We start from the raw sequence: 22,688 nt of genomic DNA, 5'->3' as shown, positions 1-22,688 counted from the left end.
AACCTAATCCAAGACCGGTTGTAAGATGTCCAGAGGGCTGAGTGTATAGCCTGCGAGTAAGAACTTGCACACAGATAAAGAGCGGTATCCAAGACTTAATTCGCACCCAAATGGAATTGAAGTGTCCATAAGCGGAAGAGAAAGACTGAGCAGAAGAAAAGATAAAGATTAAGATTTATTATGAAATGAGAGTAGCAGCGTATGTGGTGAGCGTTTCCTTCAATTTGTCTAAATTCATAGGAAAATACCGCATCTAAACAAGAAGAGAAAGTCGGTGACAAAATAGCCTAATTTTTCAGGACATTTAGCCAGAGTTACCAGGATAATTAGTCTGAGTAACACTCAAATTCTAGTAGCTGTTGTGGGTAGAATATAATGTTAGAATAATGATCTTGATTGGCAATTTCCACCCTTGTAAGTTGTTCTCGATCACATCTCACTGAAGAGCAACCGTGATACTTTCTAGTAGTCAGAGATTTAGCCAAATTCTCGTAGGACTTCTCAACATGAGGCTGTGGTTTCCACGTTTACCGTGCTTACAATCGCATGTCTATTTATCGAATCCATATATAGTATAGGTGTATTCTCTTCAACTTTAAATAGGAACTTCTTCTGCCCCACTAACATCCTTCGGTCGGCCCACATCATCTGTCCTAAGCCCTCGTTAAGCCCTGTGAGGCATTAATTGTAATTCGCCCATAGTTTACAGACGTTTTTTTCTCACACTTTCGTTACGAAAATCAATTTGCTACACTACCCACCAAATTGTAATCTTTGAACAGACAAAAGACACCAGAATTTATTTTGCCTAGTTGTACATACATTTAAGACCTGTCTGCTTTTTCTTATTGGCTGTAACTACCACCATCAGTGTCGTGACTCACTGAAGAGACTCTCTACGACTGGCTCCTGTTTTTTTGCTGTTGCCGTTGTGTTCATTTGCTCTTGGTTTGACTCTTCAGCACCATAACCCCATTTCTAATCATGAGTCTGTCGACATCTAGAATTAGCCAAGAGGTTCTGGATCTGCTCCATGAAGAAAGGTCATCAGCTCCATCTGAGTCTACAGCCCATTCAGGTTCAATATCTACCCGATCTCCATTGGTTTTATCTCCTGCTAATGTTGCTTCGATTGTCAATGTTCCGTCTTCAGTTGGCCTCGCTGCTTCTGGCTCATTTCCTGATGGCGAAACTTCTGCTTCTGCTACAGCTCAATCTCCAGCTCCACTCAAGCCCTCGCAGTCCGTATCCTTTGGGGATTTAGACAGTCAAGAAAGAAGCAGAAGATTCACCATCTCAGCCCAACCTTCCGTTGTGAATGTTACTACACAGGTTCCCTCTAGGAAGACATCCATGACTACTTCCAGTAGAAAGAACTCCACCAACGATGTTCTACTGTTCTTGACTACTCACTTGCATGGGAGTAACCAACATCCAATGACATCTGTTTCTAGTGCGAATGGTGCTCCAGTCTCTGTTCATGGTAATACGTCGAGTAATAACTCTTCAAGAGTCAACTCACCAACGACAGTTGACCCATCTTCTTCGGCTCTTAAACTGTCTTTCTCCTTTGAGTCTGGTAAGGAAAACGATTCCTTCAGACAGAAGTCACCTTCTCCTCCTCCGTATGCAAGAACTTTGGGCCCTTCAGGATTGGCCTCTCCTGCTTCGACCACTTTGAACAGCCAAACTCAACCAATTAAAATCACCAATTCGGGTAACAATAGTGCCAACGTCTCTCGTAAAGGTTCCATGAAGAAGTCAAATAAGACAGTAGTAGCTTCCCCAGTTGGTCCTCCCGTACCTTTTCAGCAATATTTATCCAAAGAGTATGATGGCAAATTCCATATATTGTTGGCTTGTACAGGGTCTGTTGCTACAATAAAAGTTCCTTTGATAATAGATAAATTGTTCCAGACCTTTGGTGCTTCTAAGATATCCATCCAATTGGTGGTGACAAAGTCTTCAGTTCATTTCTTACGAGGTCTCAAGATCCACAACGACGTTAAGATTTGGAGAGACGAGGATGAATGGGTTAATTATGGCGAAGGAACATTGAATACTACAACCGCTTCGACTTCTGAGGCTAACCCTGCCAACAAGAAGCCAAAGAGTCCATATGATAAATTGATATTGCATAACGAATTAAGAAGATGGGCTGACATTATGTTGATTGCACCCTTGTCAGCAAATACCCTTGCAAAAATCGCCAACGGCATTGCTGATAATTTATTGACTTCTATAGTTCGGTCTTGGGGTCCTTCTACTTCTGGTCAGATTAAAAAACCGATCCTAGTCGCCCCAGCCATGAACACGTTCATGTATACCCACCCAATTACTGCTAAGCAATTGGCGTTGATTGCATCACCAGACTATGGAATTGAAGTATTGAAACCAGTTGAAAAGGTTTTGGTATGTGGTGACATTGGCATGGGTGGAATGAGAGAGTGGTCAGAGCTTGTTGATTTACTCAGAAGGAAGGCGTCTATCATTAGGGCAGAAAGGAAGACAAGAGATGAAAAACTATTGGCAGAAGAGGATGAGGATGGGGATGAAGATGAAGATGAAGATGAAGAAGATGACGATGACGGCGATGACGGCGATGATGACGATGATGAAGATGATGAAGATGAAGATGAAGATGAAGATGAGGAAGACGATGAAGATGAAGATGACGACGATGATGATGAAGTCGATGAAAAATATAAAGACAACACTGAAAGAGAAAAGACTGGGAAAGTCACTGAAGAGTCAAAAAAGCAAGATACCGACAAATTTGATGACACTAACGATAATGATGAAATGATTTTTGAAATTACTGATCAAGAAGGAGAAGTGAATGTAAATGAAGAACTAGGAATCACTGAAAACAGAGGTATTCAACAAAAGATAACAATTCACAAGGAAATTCAAAATATAATATAAATTCAACGTCTCTTATAGTCTATTAACCTAATTAATTGAAATCATCGGTATTTATATTTATAATTTTCAATAGAAGAGTAAGTGCTGCTCCAGGTAAGACAGCATTCTTCATAACGTACGTGCTGTAGTTAAAATATCCAGCTACGATGTAAGCTAACTCTTTGGTTTGGTATAGGGCCTTAATTCTGGCAGTTGACCTGCAACTGCCTATGACTTAAGCTCATACTAATTTTTGAGCAACTAGTTGCAAAATTAGAGTCTATGCAGGTGGTACATGAGTTGATTATGCATATATAGAAGGCTTTGAAAGAGAGCAAGTGATGTGGTTACCAAATTCAATGACTGGTTGGAGAGACTTGGCTCCAAGGCTTTTCCTTCATTGCAATTTAGATAGTTTCTTAAATTCACATATTGAATTCTCGTCAATGATCTTTGGCAAAGTATTGTTTGCTCTGAAAAAGTAGTCGATGTAGAGCTCGAACTCTTCGTGCCATCGGAGGCCCAAATCCTGAATTAACGGATATATATGATTGAGTTGGCTAAGATTCCTACGGATGATGAATTCGTTCAAATCCTTGTCGATCCAACGCAATAGGTTGATCTGATTCGACACCTGCGTTCTAATAGTTAAGTTGTAGAGCAAGCTATCAACTAAATCATCAATTTTGTCACTCTTCTGTAGATCCAAGTATTTCAAGAGAGACTTCTTGTCTTGAACTTCAGCAGGAAGTTTGAATGGTCCGTCTGACAGACCAAGCCAATGGAAGAATAACTGCAGCCTAATCTTTTTGGAGGATTTTGAGTGCTTGCGCAACGATTCCTTGGAGACAAACCTATTGATCCAGAAGTTGATCATCGAGGTGGACGTCATCGGTACGATCACACACTTAGGAAGCGAGTTATATAAATTGGCGTAAAGAATGTTCTCGAAAGTGTAGTTCAAGAGAACATTTGGAAGAGTGATGGCATTGTTGTTGGACCTCGTTCTTTGAGTTTCCATCACAACGATATCAGGTGTATCAACTATGTCACTAACGAGCCGTTTGCAGATATAGTTGATGTACCGTTTAGAGTCTATGAGAGTATCAAGGTCTAACAAGGGCACGTAATCAGAACCGTATGTATCGTGGAGGTTGACCTTGGCCCATTTGTCGACAATGGACGGCTCTGAGATCTCAGCAAGGTCGGCCAACTTGACCTTGCAATAGGAGAAGTTCTTGATCCCTATATCCACGGATAGAATGGTTGGACTTTTTGGGTGCAACTTCGAGACCATATTCAAGCCTTGCACAAGACAGTCCACTCTGGCTCTCTTATTGGTTTTAGTGGGGAGTCCGCATAGTAATGCGAGTTGGTTGAGAGAGGTCGACTTGTACTTTAGGAGGGTGTCATGGTACATTGAATTGAAGCTTACCTGACTCGAGCAGCCCTTCGCTGGTCCACGCTGTTAGAGAGTAGATGTTTGCAACTGAAATGAATGTGAAAAATGCACCTGCGAAAAGTATTTGCAATTTCCCTTGTGGCTAAGAAATTGCATCCGAATCTAACATTCGACGAAAAGGGAAAAATTAAGACTGGCAGTAGGGTCCTAATCTAATAGGAGAACGTTTTGCTACGGAACACGTGATCTCGTGGGGCAATTACAATTAACAGAAGGGCGGTTAACTCGAGCAGCCAGCAGTCGAGGTAGAGGTGAACGAGCGAAACAGCTGTAAGGAGTACGCATGTAATGTATGTAGCGGGATACGCGTTGTGGGGACTCACAGCAGGCGGACCAGCTCCTTTGTAGAGAGCAGCTATTTGACGGTATTAGGCAATATTCACACGAGTGTAGTCCAATTTTCAGAGCGTGTAGTGCAGGCGAAGGGTTGGCAAACGGCACAAAAGTGGCGGACAAAGTTTTACAGAATAGAAATCTGACTAAATAAAGGACGGAAAAAGTAGAGGACACAAAATAAGCAATTTAGCATGAAAAATATAGCAAGTTCAAGAAAATTAAAAATTAAAAATTAAAAAATGAAGGAAAAAATGCAATGAAGAATTAGATGAAGGAGAAGACAATGAAGAAGGTCGAGTAACACAATACGAAAGCCATTCTAAAAATAGGAACCAAAGAATAGGAGATTGCTAAGGCGGGCCCACTACAGAAAATGGTTTTGAAGTTGGTGGCACCTGAGCCGCAAGGCTTTCATCTAGGTCGTAACAAAATTTTTCAAGGGGACCCAGAGGTGCCAAAAGAGTAATCGGTCTCAAGATTACTGTGCTGGCGGAAATGAGCATATCAAAATGTGGCCGATGGCAAGCTAGGTGGAAAGCGATGAGATGGACATGGAAATGTCAGGTGGCCATTACATTGTCCAAAGGAAAAATGCCAGACTGAATCAGACCTGAATGTCAAGCCTGGGACGGTTGCCATTATTAGGTCTTCTCACGTCAGCGGTATGGATCTTCTACGTAGACACAGCCAAGAGTTGCATTAGCCAACGGCAAGTGAGATTGTTTTCGGAGGGCCACACTCTCTACGGGCTTCGCCCTGAAATTCAGGGAAGTTTTGCGTGTCTAAAGATTCTCCATTGAAACATGGGTGGTCATGTGACCCACCGTACTGCAATACAGACGCTCTGTGGTGGCAGCAGGGTTCTCGACTACGGTAGCCGGTAGACGGCAGATTCCGAGTCGTGGTGTCAATACGTGGCACACGAAACACGAGCAGCTGGCGACGCGGTCGTCAATGGAACAGCCGCCTAGCAAACAGACGCCAAAGAAGGGACATCCCTTACAATCTAAAGGAAACCCAGTCGCGTCAACTAACTTAGCAGGCCTGTCCCATCTTCACTGTTCAACCACTCCTATCCTATCTATGAGTAATAAACCCTATCACCTGGAATGTGTAGATAAGAATTATGCCTGAAAAGGGATATTAATAGGCACGTGTAGGCATCTCATCATGGAACGTGGATTTTTTAAAGTGCACCTGCAGGAACACGCAAGAATATTAATCGCCAAATTTTTTTGACTTTTCGTGTCTAGGTGCATTACTCATAACCAGGGACCTGCAGATACACGCTATGTGTTGGTGAATTTCTTTTGCGGGCGCCTTACCTCTTTCCCCATTGGGGTTATATTATTCCTAATGCTGGTGGTATGTCGTGTCTGACTCACACAGCCACCTAAGGCAGCCAGCCATCTCATATGACACGCTAAAAATAATCACCTATTATGAGAGTGAATATTTTTTGCACACAGAAAATTCTAGGGATAGGGCAAAAAAATTCCTTTCGGGTTCATAATCTGCCAATATAAATACGGAGGGCTTTCCGCCTATTTTCACAATCCTTTTATCTGTTTTTTTTCTCTTTTCTTTCTTCAATAACCTCCAATCAGACTTATTCACTTACACATATATCTAAAATGCAATTCAAGTCCGTCGTCATCGCTTTAGCCGCTGCTACTGCCGTCTCTGCCGCTAACGCTACTGCTAACGCTACCAACGGTACCAACGGTACCACCTCCACAGACTCTGGTGCTGCCAACCTTGGTGCTGCTGGTTTGGTTGGTGCTGTTGCCGCTGCTGGTGTTGCTTTGTTGTTCTAAGTTTGCCATATTGCCTTTTGAAAAATTCTCAAGTCAGTCACATCATTAATATTGAGTGAAATTGTTTTATTTCTAAGATGATGGAGCTCATGCTGTAATATATAATTCTTGACCGATTATTATTATTAATAATGGATTAATATAGCAACATTCACAGTTCATACACAGTCATACACTAATTCCAATAGCTATTTTTTTATTTCTTGCCACTTTTAATTAATTGTTTGTCATACATTAATTTATATAGCGTAGTCTTCTAGGCTACATAAATACAACATCCATTTTTCTTAAATGTCTTAATATTGTAGAGCTGAGCACATGAGCTTCGAGCTCTCGATGTCTTTCATCTTTGGAGATGGAAGAAAATTCTAGCAAATCTCCCGTATTTCTCGGGAATATGCCCCGATTTTCCCAGAAAAACTTTTTTTTCAGTTCTTTCCTCCCTTGAAAAACTCCCATTGTGGCGCAATGCAGTCCCTGAAGAGTCGCCTTGGTGCGGGCACTACCTATCAAATTAGTCAAGGAGCCGCCGGAACTTTGAAGTTTGAGTCAACAGCGGGTTTAATGGTAAATGCACTACTTGCCTGACAGAGTTATTCCGTCGTATCCACCTTTAGCGAGGGTCATAGTTAAGACTAAGCTGAAGTTTCCAGCGCTGCGGCAAGAGTTCTGATTTGGGTCGTCGTCACTCAGAACAGCTGCATTTATATATGGGAGGCTGTGTTTGTGCACGAGTCGTTTTTTGAATTGTAGCCGGTATGTGAAAAGGCGTGAAATCTGAAAGTTGCAACCTGTAGCCGGCGGCAAAAATGTACCATTGGAGTCGGCAAGAAGACGGGTAAATCCTACGACAACATGGCATTGGCCGAATGGCTTGCATGATTTTTACTATTGTATAGTATATACGAGATTATATTTAACTCACCAGCAGTGTATTTGTACTGGGAGTAAGAAACTTTTTGGAGTTTCGTTAAATTGTTGCGAAAAGTTCAGCTGGAGAAACGAGGAAGTCACCCAAGACTTAGCTTCACCGCTTGTCACGATTTCATCTCTTCGGCTCTCGCAGGTCACGAAGTTCCGGTTGTGGTAGTTTTCGTTGTCCACGATCCGAGAACTTGTGCAGCTGCAAGTAAAGTGACATCGAGGGAGCTAAGCCAATTTTCCGCTGCTTTCTAAGTCGGCTAATGGATTTGTGAAGAAAATAATCTCCGTCGTCACTGGAAGTTTTCCTTTTTCCACTTTGAGTTTATGGTGCCGTGGGCTGCATATTCAAGGGTTGATTGTCAAAGTGGCTGAATCGGTTGAATAGCCTACTAGTTTGATTACAATTCGGAAAGATTGTTTACTATTATAGTAATGTATTGAATGCTATAGAAGTACGGTGCCAATTATACAATACAATTACTTCGACGAAGGACGAGCCTTTGGTCCCCAGTTCTTGGTGGGGTTTTCTTGGTAGCGAACCATCTTGACCTTTCTCAACTTGTGAAGTTGTTCACTCTGATCGTTGTCGTCTTTGAAGTTGATTTCATCACTGGAAGTGGTGGAACCAGCGGATGCAAAATATTCGAGTAATTTACGGCCTGTAGAATGGTCACCTAAGTTACCATTGTATGCAATATCTTCTTGAAGATGATTGACTTTGTCCTTTTGTTTATCAGTTAAATCTGGTTTGTCTTTATTTTCCTCTAAATATTTCTTGTTGGAATCGATTAACCATGCTCTTTGGATCGCTAAAACTGTCTCCCACGGAGCATCTGTCTTGACACTATTCTTCTTGGCATGTGTGAGTGACAACTTGTAGCCAGCATTACCGATGGCACGAGCAAACTCTTGTATAGGTATAGGATTGGACTTGAAAATTGATGCCAACAGGCTCAAGTTGAAGTAGAAAGGAGCATCGAGTTCGTTCTTGGCCAACGTCAACATCCCCTTGATTCTCTCAGTAGTTCCGTATACGTTTTTGTCGCTGGCCAGATTGATCTTTAATATTCTGTCGATAAACTCATGGTTATGCAATGGAGGCAAAAACATCGGTCCTGCCACTGTGTAATATGAACTACAGTATCTACACTCGCTGCTGACAGTCTCAAGCTTAGGGTATTGGAATTTGTTTCCCTTGACTCTTCCCAAGGGCTGTAACACCTTATGTCCACAACCGTTGCACCCGTACGTAATCATGGTACGACTACTCAACTGCTTGACCTCAATGGGACGAGTTCTGACCTTGATAAATAAACGGAAGTAGAAATCAATAGAGAGCGACAACATAGGCTCGATGGATTTCTTATATTTGGCAGCGGTTGAGGCTATCATTTGCAAAATAAGCCGTATACCAGCTTCGTGGTTAGCCTCACTATTGATGAAAGCGCTTCCAAAGTTGTTACCTCCGTACAATGCAAAGCACTTCTCTGGATATCCAGCTCCGGCCAATACTCCAGCATCGGTACAAGTGACCAAAAGCATGCCATCCTCTTCGATAGCTTGTATAGCACTGTCGAGGAATGGGGTAGCGGTTCCGTATGGATCTAAATCGATCACATGGAACTTCTCGCCACTACTATTCATGTATTTGATAGCATCTCCTTGGTTTGAATGGAGAACATGGTTTAGCTTGTTGTATTCGATATTACGGTCAATGGACTTGACTGCCTCAGCAAGTAAATCGTTGGCCACTATCTTGTTTACCTGTGCGATCTCATGTCCATATCTGATGGCTCTCAATCCTGTGGCACTCAAGGCTTCAAGTATGTTGATCTTGGGAGCTCTGAGGTCAACCTTGCGACGTTTACTGTTCTGTTCTTCTTTACTGGAGTTGATCTCATCGCTGGTCTGAACCTTCTGTGTCTCAAATTCATTTTCAGCTGTAGCCCCGACGTCATTAGTAGTCTCGGTGGTCTCTTCTGTCTTTTTCTGCTTTTCGAGCTTTTGCAATTGCTTGGCTTCAAACTTTTCATTTCTCAATTGAACATAAGCGTTGATGGCCATGACTGATAAATCACGGTTGAACTGTTGGATTGGATTGTAGAAGACCTTGTCCTCCTTGGGAGTAAGGATTTCTGCCTTTCCTTCCTTGATTATGGCATAGTCATCCACGTTGATCATCTTGCTGGCTAATTTCCCGTATCTTGTACAAAGTCTCCGAAGCATGCACTATTGGAGGAAGCTTACTTCTCAAAATTTTTCACTGTTGCATCCAAAAGCATCTCTGTATCACTATTTTTTCATACCTGTATATGGTGCACACCGTTTTGAAGTTAGTGCTTGTTGGCAAATCTGACGATAGAAGGTGGAAATGCTCTCTTTCCATGTTTGCAATTGTAAAACGTTAGGAGAAGGAATCTGTATAAACGAAGTACCTTAATTGAGTGTTGCTTTGTCCATTACTTATAATTTAGGCTCTGTACTTATAGATTATTCTGTTTCTCAAATGTCTCTTCCACATTCACAGTCGCAATTGGATCGCCTTCACGCTATTATCAACTATCCTCAGGCCGAGGAGGATGACTACATGAGTTCGACAGAAGAAGAGTATGAAGACGATGACTCCGAATACTCCTACGATCTCACAGCTCAAGAACAGTGGGAAGAGAGCATAAAACAGATCAAGGGCTTGATCAATTTCATCATATTTCCTCTTATTGGTAAAGTGGCAGGTAGACGGTTCAGTCACTTGATTTGGAGAAGAGTTGCCGAATGGTGGTTTGTGTGATAAACACTGGTTGGTTTGGTTTACGAAGTTACGATGAGATAAATAGGTTTCCTGTTCATACTGTTTTTCAATGTTATATAATACACGAATAAATGGCAATACATCAGCTATTTGCGAACGTAAAGATCAGGGGTACTCTCATAAACTGTTGACAAGTTTATTGAAATCACGCAGCACGTTGTTCTCCACCAATTCAACAATAAGGAGTCTTATAAACGGTTCCACTATACCTGTTGACACTCTGGCCACAATCAGCTGCACTGTTCTTATGCATTCATCTATAGTCATGGCCGAGTTGCGCGACTCGCTCGATCGCAATGAGTTGGACGAGAATATGGAAGAATTCTCAGCATAGTCGTTGCTGGAGCCACTGCTGGCCGGACTGGCTAATATGCCGCTGCTGTGGCTTGCATTTTCAGCTGCGACTGCGATGAATCCCTGTAAAGTACTAAGGATCTGTAAAAGCAATTGCAACAAGACGCGGTAAATGAAAAGATTATCTAATTTAATGTTGATTTCCAACTTCTCGATCAACAACTGCTTGGAGTTCAACTTGATGGGCGAAGCGTTGGAGCTGCTGGCAGTTCCATTAGTTGTGTGACTTGTCAACGTCGATGTAGAATTGCTGCTTGTCATTTCGTGCAACTTCAAGTTAACTGAGTTGAGGTCACTGTGCTGACTGCTGCCAGAATTCACGACGTTTGTAGGGGTACCGATGTCAAAGTTCTTGAGGATACTGAGTAAGTTACTGACAAATTTGATCTGGTATAATGGCTGAACTCCAGGGCCAGTGGATCCAGCACCGCCAGCAGTGCCTACACCTCCTGAGATTGCCGAGATAGGAGAATTGATGATATGCTTGGGCGAAACGGGTGATGCCACATTAAAGGGATTGTAGTCTTCTCTGGACGAGTTGATAACAGGAGTTCTGGCCTGGCGTGAACGGTGGGAGTTTGTATTGATATTGTTATTGCTATGATGGTTATTGTTGTTAACATTGTTGCTGCTGCTATTCTGGAGATTGGTGAGGAAAGAGCGTTGCAGTTGGCTCTGTTCCAAGTAGTTTTCCTCGTCGTTGTGGAGGGTCTTTAGCAAATTGCCAAGGGAGATGGAGAGCTTCAACACCTTGCTGGATTCGATTGGAAACTTGAACGACTGCTCGTTGAGCTTCATTAAGGCACGGTAGTTGAGCTTGTACACGTTGAGAAAGTATGTCAAGGTGTCGTTTGACTTGGCAGTGAATGGAATCGACGAAAGCAACCCATTGATGGTCTGCATTTCTTCATCAATAAGAGCGATGGTGCTCGACATCCTGAGAGTGATTAGTGGTCGGCTACGGAGGGAGAAGAAGAGGAGGTGCCCAACGATGAATCAAAGTGCAAGAAGAAAAAAGTGCAAATGATAAGAATAAGGTTACAAATAAGAAATTAGATATCCCTAAACTCTAAGAAAAAGTCATAGTCAGAAAACAATAAACAACCAAGTTACACGTATGTATTTTTTGTGAGCCTCGCTAACAGGTGAAACGAACCCTGAGTTTTTGGGCAGGCTTGTGCCGCTGCGAAGTTGTCAGGTATGGTTTGTGTGTAGGTGTCTCTGGATGAAGCTACTGGAGCGCCACGAAAGGTTTAAGAGTAGAATGTTCGAGCGGTTGGCTTTTACAGGAAGACATTAGTGATTCGATAACTTAGCTTTGATAACCTTGTATTGTGATCGTATTCTGGGGTAATCTTCTTAAAAGAATAATAATCGCGCCCTTATCTTTTCTCCCTTCAAAACTGAATATCATATAAGGAGAAGCGGGTGCCTCAAAGACCAAAATCTATAAAACACGGCCAAACGACATCACTCTGTAAAGCTGAACGACTGAGCTCACCCTTCTACGTGTTGATATATAAATACCATATGAATCGGTAATAGTGGTCCTTGTCTGTCTTACATTTCTCCATGTATTGCCGTACATTTCCTTACAATAATGGGTACACAGTGAAAGATCCATTTTTCTACAATAATGGGTACACAAATTATACTTGAACTTTTTCTTGCTGCAGTTAACTGTGATTGGTCTCTTCTCCTCTATGTTCCTCCTGTTAGGCCAGAGCCACCGTACCTCTTGGACTCTGGCATATGTCATCTGGCATCTGTCAAGGGCCAGTATCTGGACTGCTAGCGCGTAGTACCAAATAGGAAAATATAGATCTCTAAGGTTAGCAGTGCTACGGATCACTGAAAGGCTTACCATAGAAATCAAGACCATCACTACTAATATAACCATTACAAATACCACAAGCTTTGGTTGCACTCTTTTCTTGTCTATCCACTCCAAATTTCGATGCTGAGTCTAGCCACTCCCCTTGGAAATCTACACGCATCTACCGCTCGTTTCGATATTCAAATATCTACCGCTCTTTTTTCGCGTCCTCCATCTCAACAACTTTGACATATTCTCTTCCTATCCAGACATGATATGATTTCGTTGTTCTCGTGGTTGGTTACCTTGAGTGTAATCTCTGGCGTGCTATCCACCATCGTGATTTTCGGGGACCTCCCTACCTTCCGGAACACTCCCTTGCAAAGAGCACGATCGGCAATTCTCAGCGTCGGAAAACTATACCGTTTCCTCAATGAACGCTATTTCAAGGAACGACTCCTGTCCTATATGGGCTACTTTGTACCCCTCGGATATTTGGCCGTAGTCACCTTTTGCATTCAACAGTTCCTCAAAAAAACTCTAACGATTTTATTCACCATCAACAATTCAAAATTGATGACATACTACATTGCATTCACCATTGCCCTAGTTTATGTAGCAACAATATTAGCAGTTTTCTCTGACCCTGGAAGGGTCACATCCAATTCTGATACATCCCACTTCAAAAACAACCAGCTCATATTTTTCGACCATAAGGTTTGTTCCACTTGTCATATCACTAAGCCTGCTCGTTCCAAGCATTGTTCCACCTGTGGACACTGCTATATGCTTTTTGACCATCATTGTGTCTGGGTTAACAATTGCATCGGCTATTACAATTACAGGTGGTTCCTTCTCTTTTTGGTTGCAAATATCAATTTTCTAGCCTATGGAGACTATCTCTGCTGGAAAGTCATACTGTCGCAGAAAGTGAGATGGGGCAAATCATTCTGGATGTTGATCAGAACGACAAACGACGTCAATAGAATAACAGGAATATTTGTATTGTTGTGTTCTATCTTTTTTTGCATCACTGTTTTGTTCACGGGTTTGCATTTGCGTTATATATATTTGGGAGTCACTACCAATGAGCTTGACAAATGGTCCGATGTAGAGTATCTCGTCACACTCGGCTCATTGTACCATATTGAAAATGGTTTCATTGACAATGAGTCCTATGTTGAGAAGGTTATCTTGCAATCTCGTGAAGAGGTATTCATCAGTCTTAAGAATAACGAGATCCTCATCAATCGCGATAATTTACCACGATTTGATTTAAGAAAGGTTGAATCGGTTGAACGTGATTTGATCAATATTTATGACCGTGGATTCTGGAATAATCTTATGGAACGTTTATTCCCGCAGTAGTCGGGCTTGGCGCAGTGATACCTAAACGTTTATAGACAATATACGGAATTGATATAGATTCGATTTTGCGACCGCTAGTAGCCTGTTCGTCAGTCTCGCAGTTGCTAGTGATGTCATAGTTCTCCTTAACAAACTTTTTGTTGAACTGATGAATAGCATGCTCGTTGACCGTCGTGAGTTGGCAAAGGACAGCAATAAACATATCTCTGTTCAGCGGATCAAAAAAACGTTCCTGCTTATTCTTAACATTGTACAAGAATAGATGGAACAAGTGTATACTCTTGGAATTGTATTCTGCAAACCGGGCTTTCAACAGGTTGGTTATCATGACATTATTAGTATTAAAGTTTTCTAGGAGAAAATGGGCACATAGTCTCTCTTTCTTAGTCACCTTTGGCTCGGGTTTAGTGGTATCTGGAACTACTAATGGTTTCAGTATTGTTGCCTTAACTTCCTTGGTTTCTTGTTCTTTGTGTAAAAGCTTCGTGTTCATGGATTCAACTTGTTGGCTTAGTAGAGCTTCTTTCAGTTCTGCTTGAAGTGGGTCATATTCATTGTCATCATAGTAAGAATTTTTGGTTACAAATGGTGTAATTACGGCTTTTGGGGAAGACTGTTCTCTGGATTCTGTTAGTTTCTGCTGTGCTTTGGATATGGCCAGCTTTAGTTTGATTTTGAGGTCCGAGTTATTCTTCTGCTTCAACTTTAGTTTGGACTGTTTCTTCTTTTTCTTGTTGATAGTGATTTGCTCATATATGTCTACTTCCTCATCCTCGTATTCAGAAAGTGTATTCTGATTTTGTTTCATATCATTCTTTACTTTAGGAGAAGAGACTATCTTAAAAAATCTGGAGTGCTCGTATTTACATTTTAATAATATTTTTGTGACGCATCGCATAATTATAGGTTGCAAATGGACTAATTGGATGAGTTGAAGAGAAGTGTTCAAACAAGCATATTAAAGAAGCTTGGTTCTCCGAAGAAGAGAAGTTTCATAGAAGGACGTCCGTGGCAGAACCTTACAGTAGAGATTGTCTACGAATTGTTCAAGAAGCATTCTCGAAACTTAAATGGCGACATCTTCATGATAAAGTTTCTACTTTCTTTCCCAACTTAAAACTCATAACGGATAGGAGCAGTGATACGAGGAGGTCATAAAAACAAGCTTGAGGTTGGAAGATGGTATCTGGACGCTTGAAATTGAAAGCCAGTAAATTCGTGTGAAATATTACATCGTGGTGGTGTATTCAGGGGTCGTACAAGCGATCAAATTCGTCAAAATAGTGGTTGGATCCACAGTCACCAATTTTGTACGGCGTACTCGGTCAAAGGGATTCTTATGAAAGTAATGTACTAGACTCTCAGGATACGCCAAAGCTTTGTCTACTGTGAGCCCATCTTGCTTGTAAGCCGTTGTGTGCGATTGCAATATATAAGCGAGCGGTTCGCTTTAAACAAACACATGCAATACGGGCCATTGGCTCTTAATCTAAGAACAGCAAAAAAAATTAGAAACTAATGTCATCTCCTAGAAAATGCATGTTTACATGCACTGTCTTCGGCTCCTTTAACAACTGTACCATCTTTTTATTAGCCAATCTCTGAAGCTTCGACTTTCTATCTCTATATATAACTTCACCCCACTTGCAATTGCCATTCCTCCTCCCTGCAGGTCGCTGCGGAAAAAAATTTACCTTTTCTCACTTATCTATAGCGAAAATATCAGACACCGTCAAAACAACAAAACTATAACTGTAAAGTGCTCAGCTTCCAACATTCATCCGGTCTTCCACCAGTCTTATTCAGCAAGTGCATAGCACCATCGCCATCGTCTTCTGTAGTTGTCGGATCTAGCCTGCCTATATCCGTGCCTCCACTCCTGTCCCTTGCCCCGGAGATTATGATATGAGTTCAACTCATACGGCTCATACCAAGAAGCTCCCCTACACAGCGATGAACGGAAGCAATAATAATAATAGCAATAGTACCAGTAACAAAGCCGGAACCGGTGTCCCCAGACCTCGTGGGCTGGCGTCTGCTGCTGGCAGCAATGAAGCCAGTCGGTACGTTAGATCAAGCAGTAGTGAGAGAAATTCGGATAACATCGATCTCACCAATAACAACAATAATACTGGCAATAATAACAAGAATAGTAGTAATCTTGCCAGTCTAGATGAACAATACGCCTCAACCAAACCTTCGGACTTTGATCATTCTCCCAATAACTATCTTGACTCCAACTGGGCCTCGTCCCTTCTCATGGATCCAGGCTCAGATATCTTGTACAACTTCGACTTACCACACAACAATAACACTAATAACAACACTACAACTGCTTCCACCAATTCTATCATCCATAACATTCAATTCCAAAATAATATACATTCAGGTGCTATTCCCAGCAGCAGTGGAAGTTTTGATTCTAAGAACGAAAAGGACATACTGGATACCACCAACTTCAACAGCAACAATACCAGCAACATACACAATAATAGTAAAAGCTTAGGAGACTTTTCTGTGAACCGAGTAGGAGCCAGCTTTCAAGCTCAGTCTCAGAGTCAGACTATCTCATCCCTGGCATCAACTCCAACAACAGCAGTATCGAAACCTACCAAACAAAGACGACCATGCGACAACTGTAGACGAAGGAAAACCAAGTGTGTTCTTCTTCCAGATACGAACAACTGCGTTCAGTGCGAATCCAAGTCGCTCCAATGTACATACACCAGTCTGGCCATCAAGAGGAAGCCTACTGATATTGACGATGGCCCATCGAAGAGAAAGATGGACGTCAAGGGCGCCAACGATATAACAAACCCAAACTTGAGTCTCTTGCAGGGAGATCAATCCATAATAGTAGCGCCCAATGTTCCAATCCGCGACGTGGCACCCGTTCAAGACTACTCGGTAATGAATAACTCGCTCTTGAAGAAGACATTATCGTTACAATTCCCGAGATCTAGTTTCTACGTAGGACCAACTTCTTACTTGTATGATATCAATCTATTAAACTTAATAATAGATTCCCAGAATAACGCCAATAACAGCGGAGATAGTCCCAGCCGTGGTCCTTCTCCGAATAGCTCATCTGTGGGTAAGATAGGGCAAATTAACTTGAATAGTGCTATTTCCTTGAGAAAGGTGAGTGATAAGGCTCAGTTTGTACTCAAGGACGATCAGTCGCCCCAGTCCTATCAAACTATGTCAAATGATGTAGATACGATCGAAAAATTCATTGCCCCACACGGTCAGATCTTAATTGACCTTTACTTTAGAATCATTCATCCTTCCTACCCCATTTTGCATAAGAAGGTCTTCTTGGAAAAGTATTCAAGAACACATAGAGAATTTAGTGCGCCACTCTTAGCTGCCGTGTACGTTTTGGCAATTCAATGGTGGGACTATGATCCTCAGTTGAATAAGTTCCCAAAACCCAACGTTGAAATGATTCTTAAGATCGGCCTCAACAATTACTTCTTGGAGATTTTGAAAAGGCCAAAGTTGAGTGCAGTTCAGGCCGGATTATTATTGTTGCAATGCAAGCATATCATTCAATCCAAAAAGTTGAGCAATAACAACGTTGGGACTGGACCAAACGCATCAGTGGGACCTTCTGCAATTGGAGATACTGACTATAGTGAATGGGTTTTGTGCTCTCAAGTTGTAGCTCTTGCAGAAGAATTGGGTCTTGGTTTGGACTGCAATAATTGGAAGTTGCCCAAATGGGAAAGAGGATTGCGAAAGAGATTAGCTTGGGCAGTTTACATGGAGGATAAATGGCTTTCCTTGAAGCATTCTAGACCTACGCATATCAATGACCTCAACTGGGTGGTTGTTCAGTTATTGGAAGAAGATTTTCCTGAAAAACACGGTGATGGAGACCTCAAAGAGGGTTCTTCTGACATTGACAATGGCAAGAAGATTTTTATTAACTTAATTCAGTTGACGATGATATTATCTGATATCATTAATCAATTCTATTCAATGCGTGCGATGTTAGAAATCACTGATGTTAATCAAGTATTGAAATTGGCAAAACCGTTGCAATTGAGATTGAGGACATGGTATCATTCTCTTCCAGTCGAGCTTCAAATGAGCTCAGTTCAACCACGCAAACTATGTTCCAATGGTTATTTGCAGTTAGCTTATTTTGCTACTGAACTTACTTTGCATCGCAAAATCACCACCGTAATCTACCAGCAAACACTTGCAGGTACTCCTCCTCCGAAAGAATTGATTTCTGTTTGTCGTACTGCTGCAAAGACTAGATTATTGGCCTCGATTGAGTTTGTAAGAGACTTGAAACCAGAGCATATCCATTCTTTCTGGCATTCTTCATCTTCCTCCAATTTCACTCTCATTGGAACTTTTGCTGCTATTCTATTCATGTCTGCTCCAGGAAAAGAAGAAGCTGACTTCTATCGTGATCAAATATACAATTACAGATGGATCTTGAAGATATCATCTAAAGGATTTGATCAAGTTGGAGAAGCTTTAGCAAAGTTAGATTTGGTCCTTAATCACATTCCAGAGTTGTTGAATGATGGCGTAGATATGCCAATGGTAGTCCCAAATGTTCCCACAGTTGATTACCAAAGAGTCAATCAGCAAAGACAGCAAGGCTCAGGACAGCCTACCACATCCTATAATCCACCTCAAGTTCCTAGTCAATCTCAATACTCTGGACAAGTACCCGTTGCAGCATCTAACCCTGTATCTAGACCTCAAAATCAGTACAATAATGGAGGAGTTAACTCCAACCCCAGAATGAGAGCTCCTGCTCAACAACAATACCGGTTGAATAGTCAACATTCCGCAAAGGGCGTGGGTGGGTTATCTCCATACACCTCTCCTCAGAACTTCACAACTCCAACTTATGGACAAGGTGGAACCCAATCATCATCATCACCAAATACTCAGCAAACAATTTCCAGAGGAGGTCAATTTATAGTCAACAGTCCCCAGTCTTCTCAGGGCCTTTCCCCCAAGGAGGATCTTAAACATGGCAAACACACTGGACATGTATCAAGACACAATAGTAATACCAACGATTTGGGGGATAACAGCGTGAATTCTGCAAACTCGCCTCATAGGAGCAATTCCAGAGTCAGTAGTCCTAACGATAGTCGATCGCCAAGAAACTACGGATCGATTGGCTTGACAGAAAAGAAAGAAGCATGAGAGTCATCGTGCTTTTCTATTGTATTACTACGCTAATATTTAATTCTTATTTAATCGTCTGACTTTCCTTTTTCTCGTGTATAATATCTCCGGTTATAAGTGACATTCATTCTTAAGAGGTCCAACAATTTAGTATTTTATAATTGTGAATAATTACAGATTAGGATTATTTATGATATGTTCATTTTAAAACTAAACTTTCAGATAAATTTATTGTAGACTAAGTAAATGGGTGAATCAGTCAAATGGAGTCAAGAATGATTCGGCAATGACTCTTGCTCTAGCATTCAAGAATAACTTCATCTCACTGATTTCTTTGTCAACATCCTCCATGAACTCAATGATGAAATCAACGAGCTTGTCTTTCAACATCTGTTCTGTGTGAAAATTGGTGATCAAAAATGAGATGTCGTAGCCCTTTATTGGTACTCTTCTCAATATGAAGAAATTCTCAGCTCTCGAGGTTAAAAACCGGGTGAACTTGTGAACCAAGATTTGTTCTATTTCATCAGCCTGCTTGATTTTGATAGATACTCTCACGGAGTTGATGGATGGTTCGATGAGGATCTTTTCGTTTTCGTTTCTGGCAATCACCATGGGGTTTAATATCAATTCTGGGTTGTGGGTGTTATCTACTTCTATTTCCGGTCTGTTATGTCTTTCGACCAACTGGGACGAGAAGTCTTCTAAACATATCGCAGCAGTCAATGACGATCTGACTGCTGTTAAGTATGGCTTCAATGATTGTGACTGTTTTGTGTTAATAATGCAATGGACTTAAATCGCTATTTCGAATCAAACTTCAGTTCAATCATATCTTTTTGAATTCAAATTGAAGAGTTTCAAACAACTTCAATTTGATTCAATCTTTTTGGAGAACACGTCTCATAATCATATCTTACCATAATGACTTATTCTAATGTGATTGCCTGAAACAGCATGTAATTAAATCAATGGTTGCTATTACATTGCCTCCATATATGTTAGAAGGTATAGTAGAGGATTACTTTTGGGCTTGGGTAATTGGATATTGCACGACCATGGATTTTTAACCTACTTCTAAATTGAGCCGTATAGACATTAATGTAGTTGAGGTTATATCCCTCTTTGTTGTCAGATTTTGATCCTTAATGTAGTTCTATCCTATATTATTTGTTTAATACTATGTGAATTTTTTGTATCATTTTGTTCTATGCTAATATCGTCAAAAGTAGATCAACCAAGTATACATAATTGTGCTTTTTGTATGCTAATTCGTCATGCAAATCTATTAGTAGTTCAATAATGTAGGCTTTTTGGATGTCTTCGATGTTGATTCCCCTAACTTCATTCTCTTGGTTTCAGCATTTTCTTCCGCTTCAGGTTCGGGAGCAGTTCTCTTTCGAGAAATACTCTTCTGTGCTACGTTGATCAATTCCAGTAGTATTCTTCTAACCGAGTCATCAATACATTTATCTTGATCTTCTGGTGCTCCTTCATAGAATTCCTTGATTATGCTTTCAAGGTGATTAAACTCTCCGAAGGATCTGAGCCTTTCAGACACTAGTAAATAGTCAATTTTCTCTTTCAATGAATATATCTTCCCTCCGTTTGCGTCGACTGTGACTTCTACACCAACGATCTCATCATTGATCTTACCTGCGTTTTCTGCTACCAGCTTCTCGTAGTGGTAAAATAATTGGTCTGCAGTGTTATTTATTCCACCCTTCAAATCTCTTTCGAAGCGAACGCGTCTCTTTTCTTGTTGAGCTTCAAACTCTCTTTTCAATGCCCCATACAATACCTCTGTTTCATTAGCATCATTAAGGTCAATGTCTAGATTCTCGATTCTCTGGTCACTAGAATTGGACAAAAATTCTATGAAATTATTCTCTGACAGTAGTATCTTGGACTTTGTTAAAGTAGAGTCTTCCTTCTTCAAATCGAGCAAAACAGATTCCACTAAGTACATTTTCAATTTCAAGACTTGCGATTTCTCATCGACGATGTCCCAAAAGAGCTCGAGTGCTGTAGACCCATTTCTTCCACAAAGCTCTATAAATGAATCATCATTCTCAAGAATGTAGAGAAAGTCTTTGAAGTTAGAATTTGCATTGATATCGAGTGTCTTCAATAATGCCTTGTACTTTTGTCTTGCCTTCCTGTCTGATCGGTAATTCTTTTTCTGAACGTCATCAATCTCGCTCTTAATTTTTTGTATGATAGTCGGGTATATCTTTGTCTCATACATTTCAAGTAAATCTACGTCACTGAGTACATTGAAATGCTTGTTAGCCCTGAACCTGGCATCTGCCTTGAGGTTTTCAAGTAATTCCTGCCAATTACTTGTGCTAGATACTATGTTGGGATTAATTTGGGTAAGGTATGATTCAAGTTCAGATAATGCACGATCCTTGTTTTTCGACAATTCTTCTTCATATTGCTTCTTAAGTCTGGAGATATATTCATAATATATTTCCGCTATCTCAGCATCTGACAAAATGGAATGCTTGAAGATTGGATTGTCTTCAGCGATAAGTAACTTTTTTACTGAGATCCATCTACTATTCCGCAGAAGTCTACCATTTTCTTCGTATTTCTTTAGAGTTTCGACAAAGTTCTTTTTGAATGTCTCCACCAATAAACTCTTGTTGGATAAATCTTCTTTGAATCTCGTCACAAGATATTCGTCGTATAATTTCTTCCGCTCCAATGCATCAGGAATGGCCCAATACTTGGGGTCATCAATAAACTTCGACATTACTGCTTGAAAAGACCAAGTCGAATCAACCTTATTAGAACGAAGCATCTCCACAAATGCCTCTGATTCGGGATATGAATCATCCTTTGGTGGGTTTACCAAGTCTGACTTTTTGATTGGTTCTGAAGCTAGTCGAAGATCTAATTGGCTCTCTTCAGTTGATTTCGAAGCAACTTGTTCGTCCTTTTCTTTTACATCATCGACGTTTCTTTTATCTTCAGCTTTCTCCATTTCCTGCGGCATCTCCCACGTAGTCTCGCCTGTGGACTCGTTATAGTAATATTTTCTTCCATCATCGGTAGCATATTCCTGCCATTTGGAACCACTGGAAACTGAAGATTCTGATTGGGGGAGGGTCCAACTTGTTTCCTTCGTTTTGGAATTGTAGTAATATACTCTACCTTCGTTGTCAGTCACTTTCTCCCACTCTGACATGTTGGTCATTTATTATTGAGGTACTTGTATGTTGATAAGTATACTAACAATTCTAGCACTTCAAAAGTTCCTATACATTTTTTAATATTGGTCACGTGATTATCTTCAATAATTTAACATGGCGGTACTTTGCAAGGGATGTTCACTTAAGAAACAAGGGGTAGATGTCGTTAAGGAATGTAGCTATTACAGTAATATACGCTATTTTGATAGCAATTCAAATTTTGTATATTTGTATATTTGCTGAAATTCGCAACCGAAGGAAGCAAATACACTACAAAGATCTTTGCAAAATAATACTAGATTAGCAATAGATGGGAATTTATTGATGGGGACACTTCCCCGACACTCGGAAGTATTGTTATCTTGTTTAAAGCTGAAATAGCGATTTAATTTCGATTTTATTTTGCTGTGTCACGATCAATTTGCATTTGCTGAAACGAATACAAGTGGGGACATGTACATGCGAGATAAGCCCTTAGACTCAACCAAATGGAGTACCTCCAAAGAAAAGAAAACCACAAACTATGCTTTGGTGTTAG

General features: G+C 40.9%; 8 protein-coding genes across 8 annotated transcripts; 3 read left to right on the top strand and 5 right to left on the bottom strand. All coding sequences in view use genetic code 12, as the record gives it.

Annotated features, from left to right (window-relative positions):
• Nucleotides 1–1,227: 1,227 nt before the first annotated feature.
• PCD1.1 (phosphopantothenoylcysteine decarboxylase) lies at nt 1,228–2,835 on the top strand (the record flags this gene model as incomplete). The annotated part of the gene is made up of 1 exon (XM_001385839.1): nt 1,228–2,835. A coding segment is annotated over one exon (1,608 nt), but the record flags the coding sequence as incomplete, so codon positions are not given.
• Nucleotides 2,836–3,301: 466 nt separating this feature from the next.
• On the bottom strand, nt 3,302–4,324 carry CCE1 (cruciform cutting endonuclease; the record flags this gene model as incomplete). The annotated part of the gene is made up of 1 exon (XM_001385506.1): nt 3,302–4,324. The coding sequence occupies one exon, from the start codon at nt 4,322–4,324 to the stop codon at nt 3,302–3,304; it is 1,023 nt and encodes a 340-aa protein (XP_001385543.2).
• Nucleotides 4,325–7,860: 3,536 nt separating this feature from the next.
• TRM3 (tRNA (guanine-N2-)-methyltransferase) lies at nt 7,861–9,639 on the bottom strand. The gene is made up of 2 exons (XM_001385505.1): nt 9,470–9,639; nt 7,861–9,328 (listed from the first exon to the last, which is right to left on the bottom strand). Exons 1-2 carry the CDS (start codon nt 9,622–9,624, stop codon nt 7,921–7,923), a joined length of 1,563 nt encoding a protein of 520 aa, XP_001385542.2. The 5' UTR covers nt 9,625–9,639; the 3' UTR covers nt 7,861–7,920.
• Nucleotides 9,640–10,369: 730 nt separating this feature from the next.
• PICST_36727 (predicted protein) lies at nt 10,370–11,509 on the bottom strand (the record flags this gene model as incomplete). The annotated part of the gene is made up of 2 exons (XM_001385504.1): nt 10,370–11,133; nt 11,176–11,509. 2 exons carry the CDS (start codon nt 11,507–11,509, stop codon nt 10,370–10,372), a joined length of 1,098 nt encoding a protein of 365 aa, XP_001385541.2.
• A 1,016-nt stretch (nt 11,510–12,525) lies between these two features.
• HBZ1 (Heme Binding Zinc finger protein) lies at nt 12,526–14,593 on the top strand. The gene has a single exon (XM_001385838.1). The coding sequence runs from the start codon at nt 12,699–12,701 to the stop codon at nt 13,788–13,790; it is 1,092 nt and encodes a 363-aa protein (XP_001385875.2). The 5' UTR covers nt 12,526–12,698; the 3' UTR covers nt 13,791–14,593.
• A 1,318-nt stretch (nt 14,594–15,911) lies between these two features.
• DAL81 (Fungal specific transcription factor) lies at nt 15,912–18,680 on the top strand (the record flags this gene model as incomplete). Its single annotated transcript, XM_001385837.1, has 3 exons — nt 15,912–16,203; nt 16,297–18,485; nt 18,525–18,680. Coding segments are annotated over 3 exons (2,637 nt in total), but the record flags the coding sequence as incomplete, so codon positions are not given.
• Nucleotides 18,681–19,208: 528 nt separating this feature from the next.
• ARC19 (Arp complex subunit) lies at nt 19,209–19,724 on the bottom strand (the record flags this gene model as incomplete). The annotated part of the gene is made up of 1 exon (XM_001385503.1): nt 19,209–19,724. A coding segment is annotated over one exon (516 nt), but the record flags the coding sequence as incomplete, so codon positions are not given.
• Nucleotides 19,725–20,691: 967 nt separating this feature from the next.
• PRP40 (pre-mRNA processing protein) lies at nt 20,692–22,146 on the bottom strand (the record flags this gene model as incomplete). The annotated part of the gene is made up of 2 exons (XM_001385502.1): nt 20,692–21,894; nt 21,916–22,146. Coding segments are annotated over 2 exons (1,434 nt in total), but the record flags the coding sequence as incomplete, so codon positions are not given.
• Between the last annotated feature and the right edge of the window lie 542 nt (nt 22,147–22,688).

Source organism: Scheffersomyces stipitis, chromosome 6 (genome assembly GCF_000209165.1).
Source record: "Scheffersomyces stipitis CBS 6054 chromosome 6, complete sequence".
Taxonomy (NCBI): Eukaryota; Fungi; Ascomycota; class Pichiomycetes; order Serinales; family Debaryomycetaceae; genus Scheffersomyces; species Scheffersomyces stipitis.
Note: the sequence above shows the minus strand (reverse complement) of the source record. Positions and strands in the feature narration are given on the sequence as shown.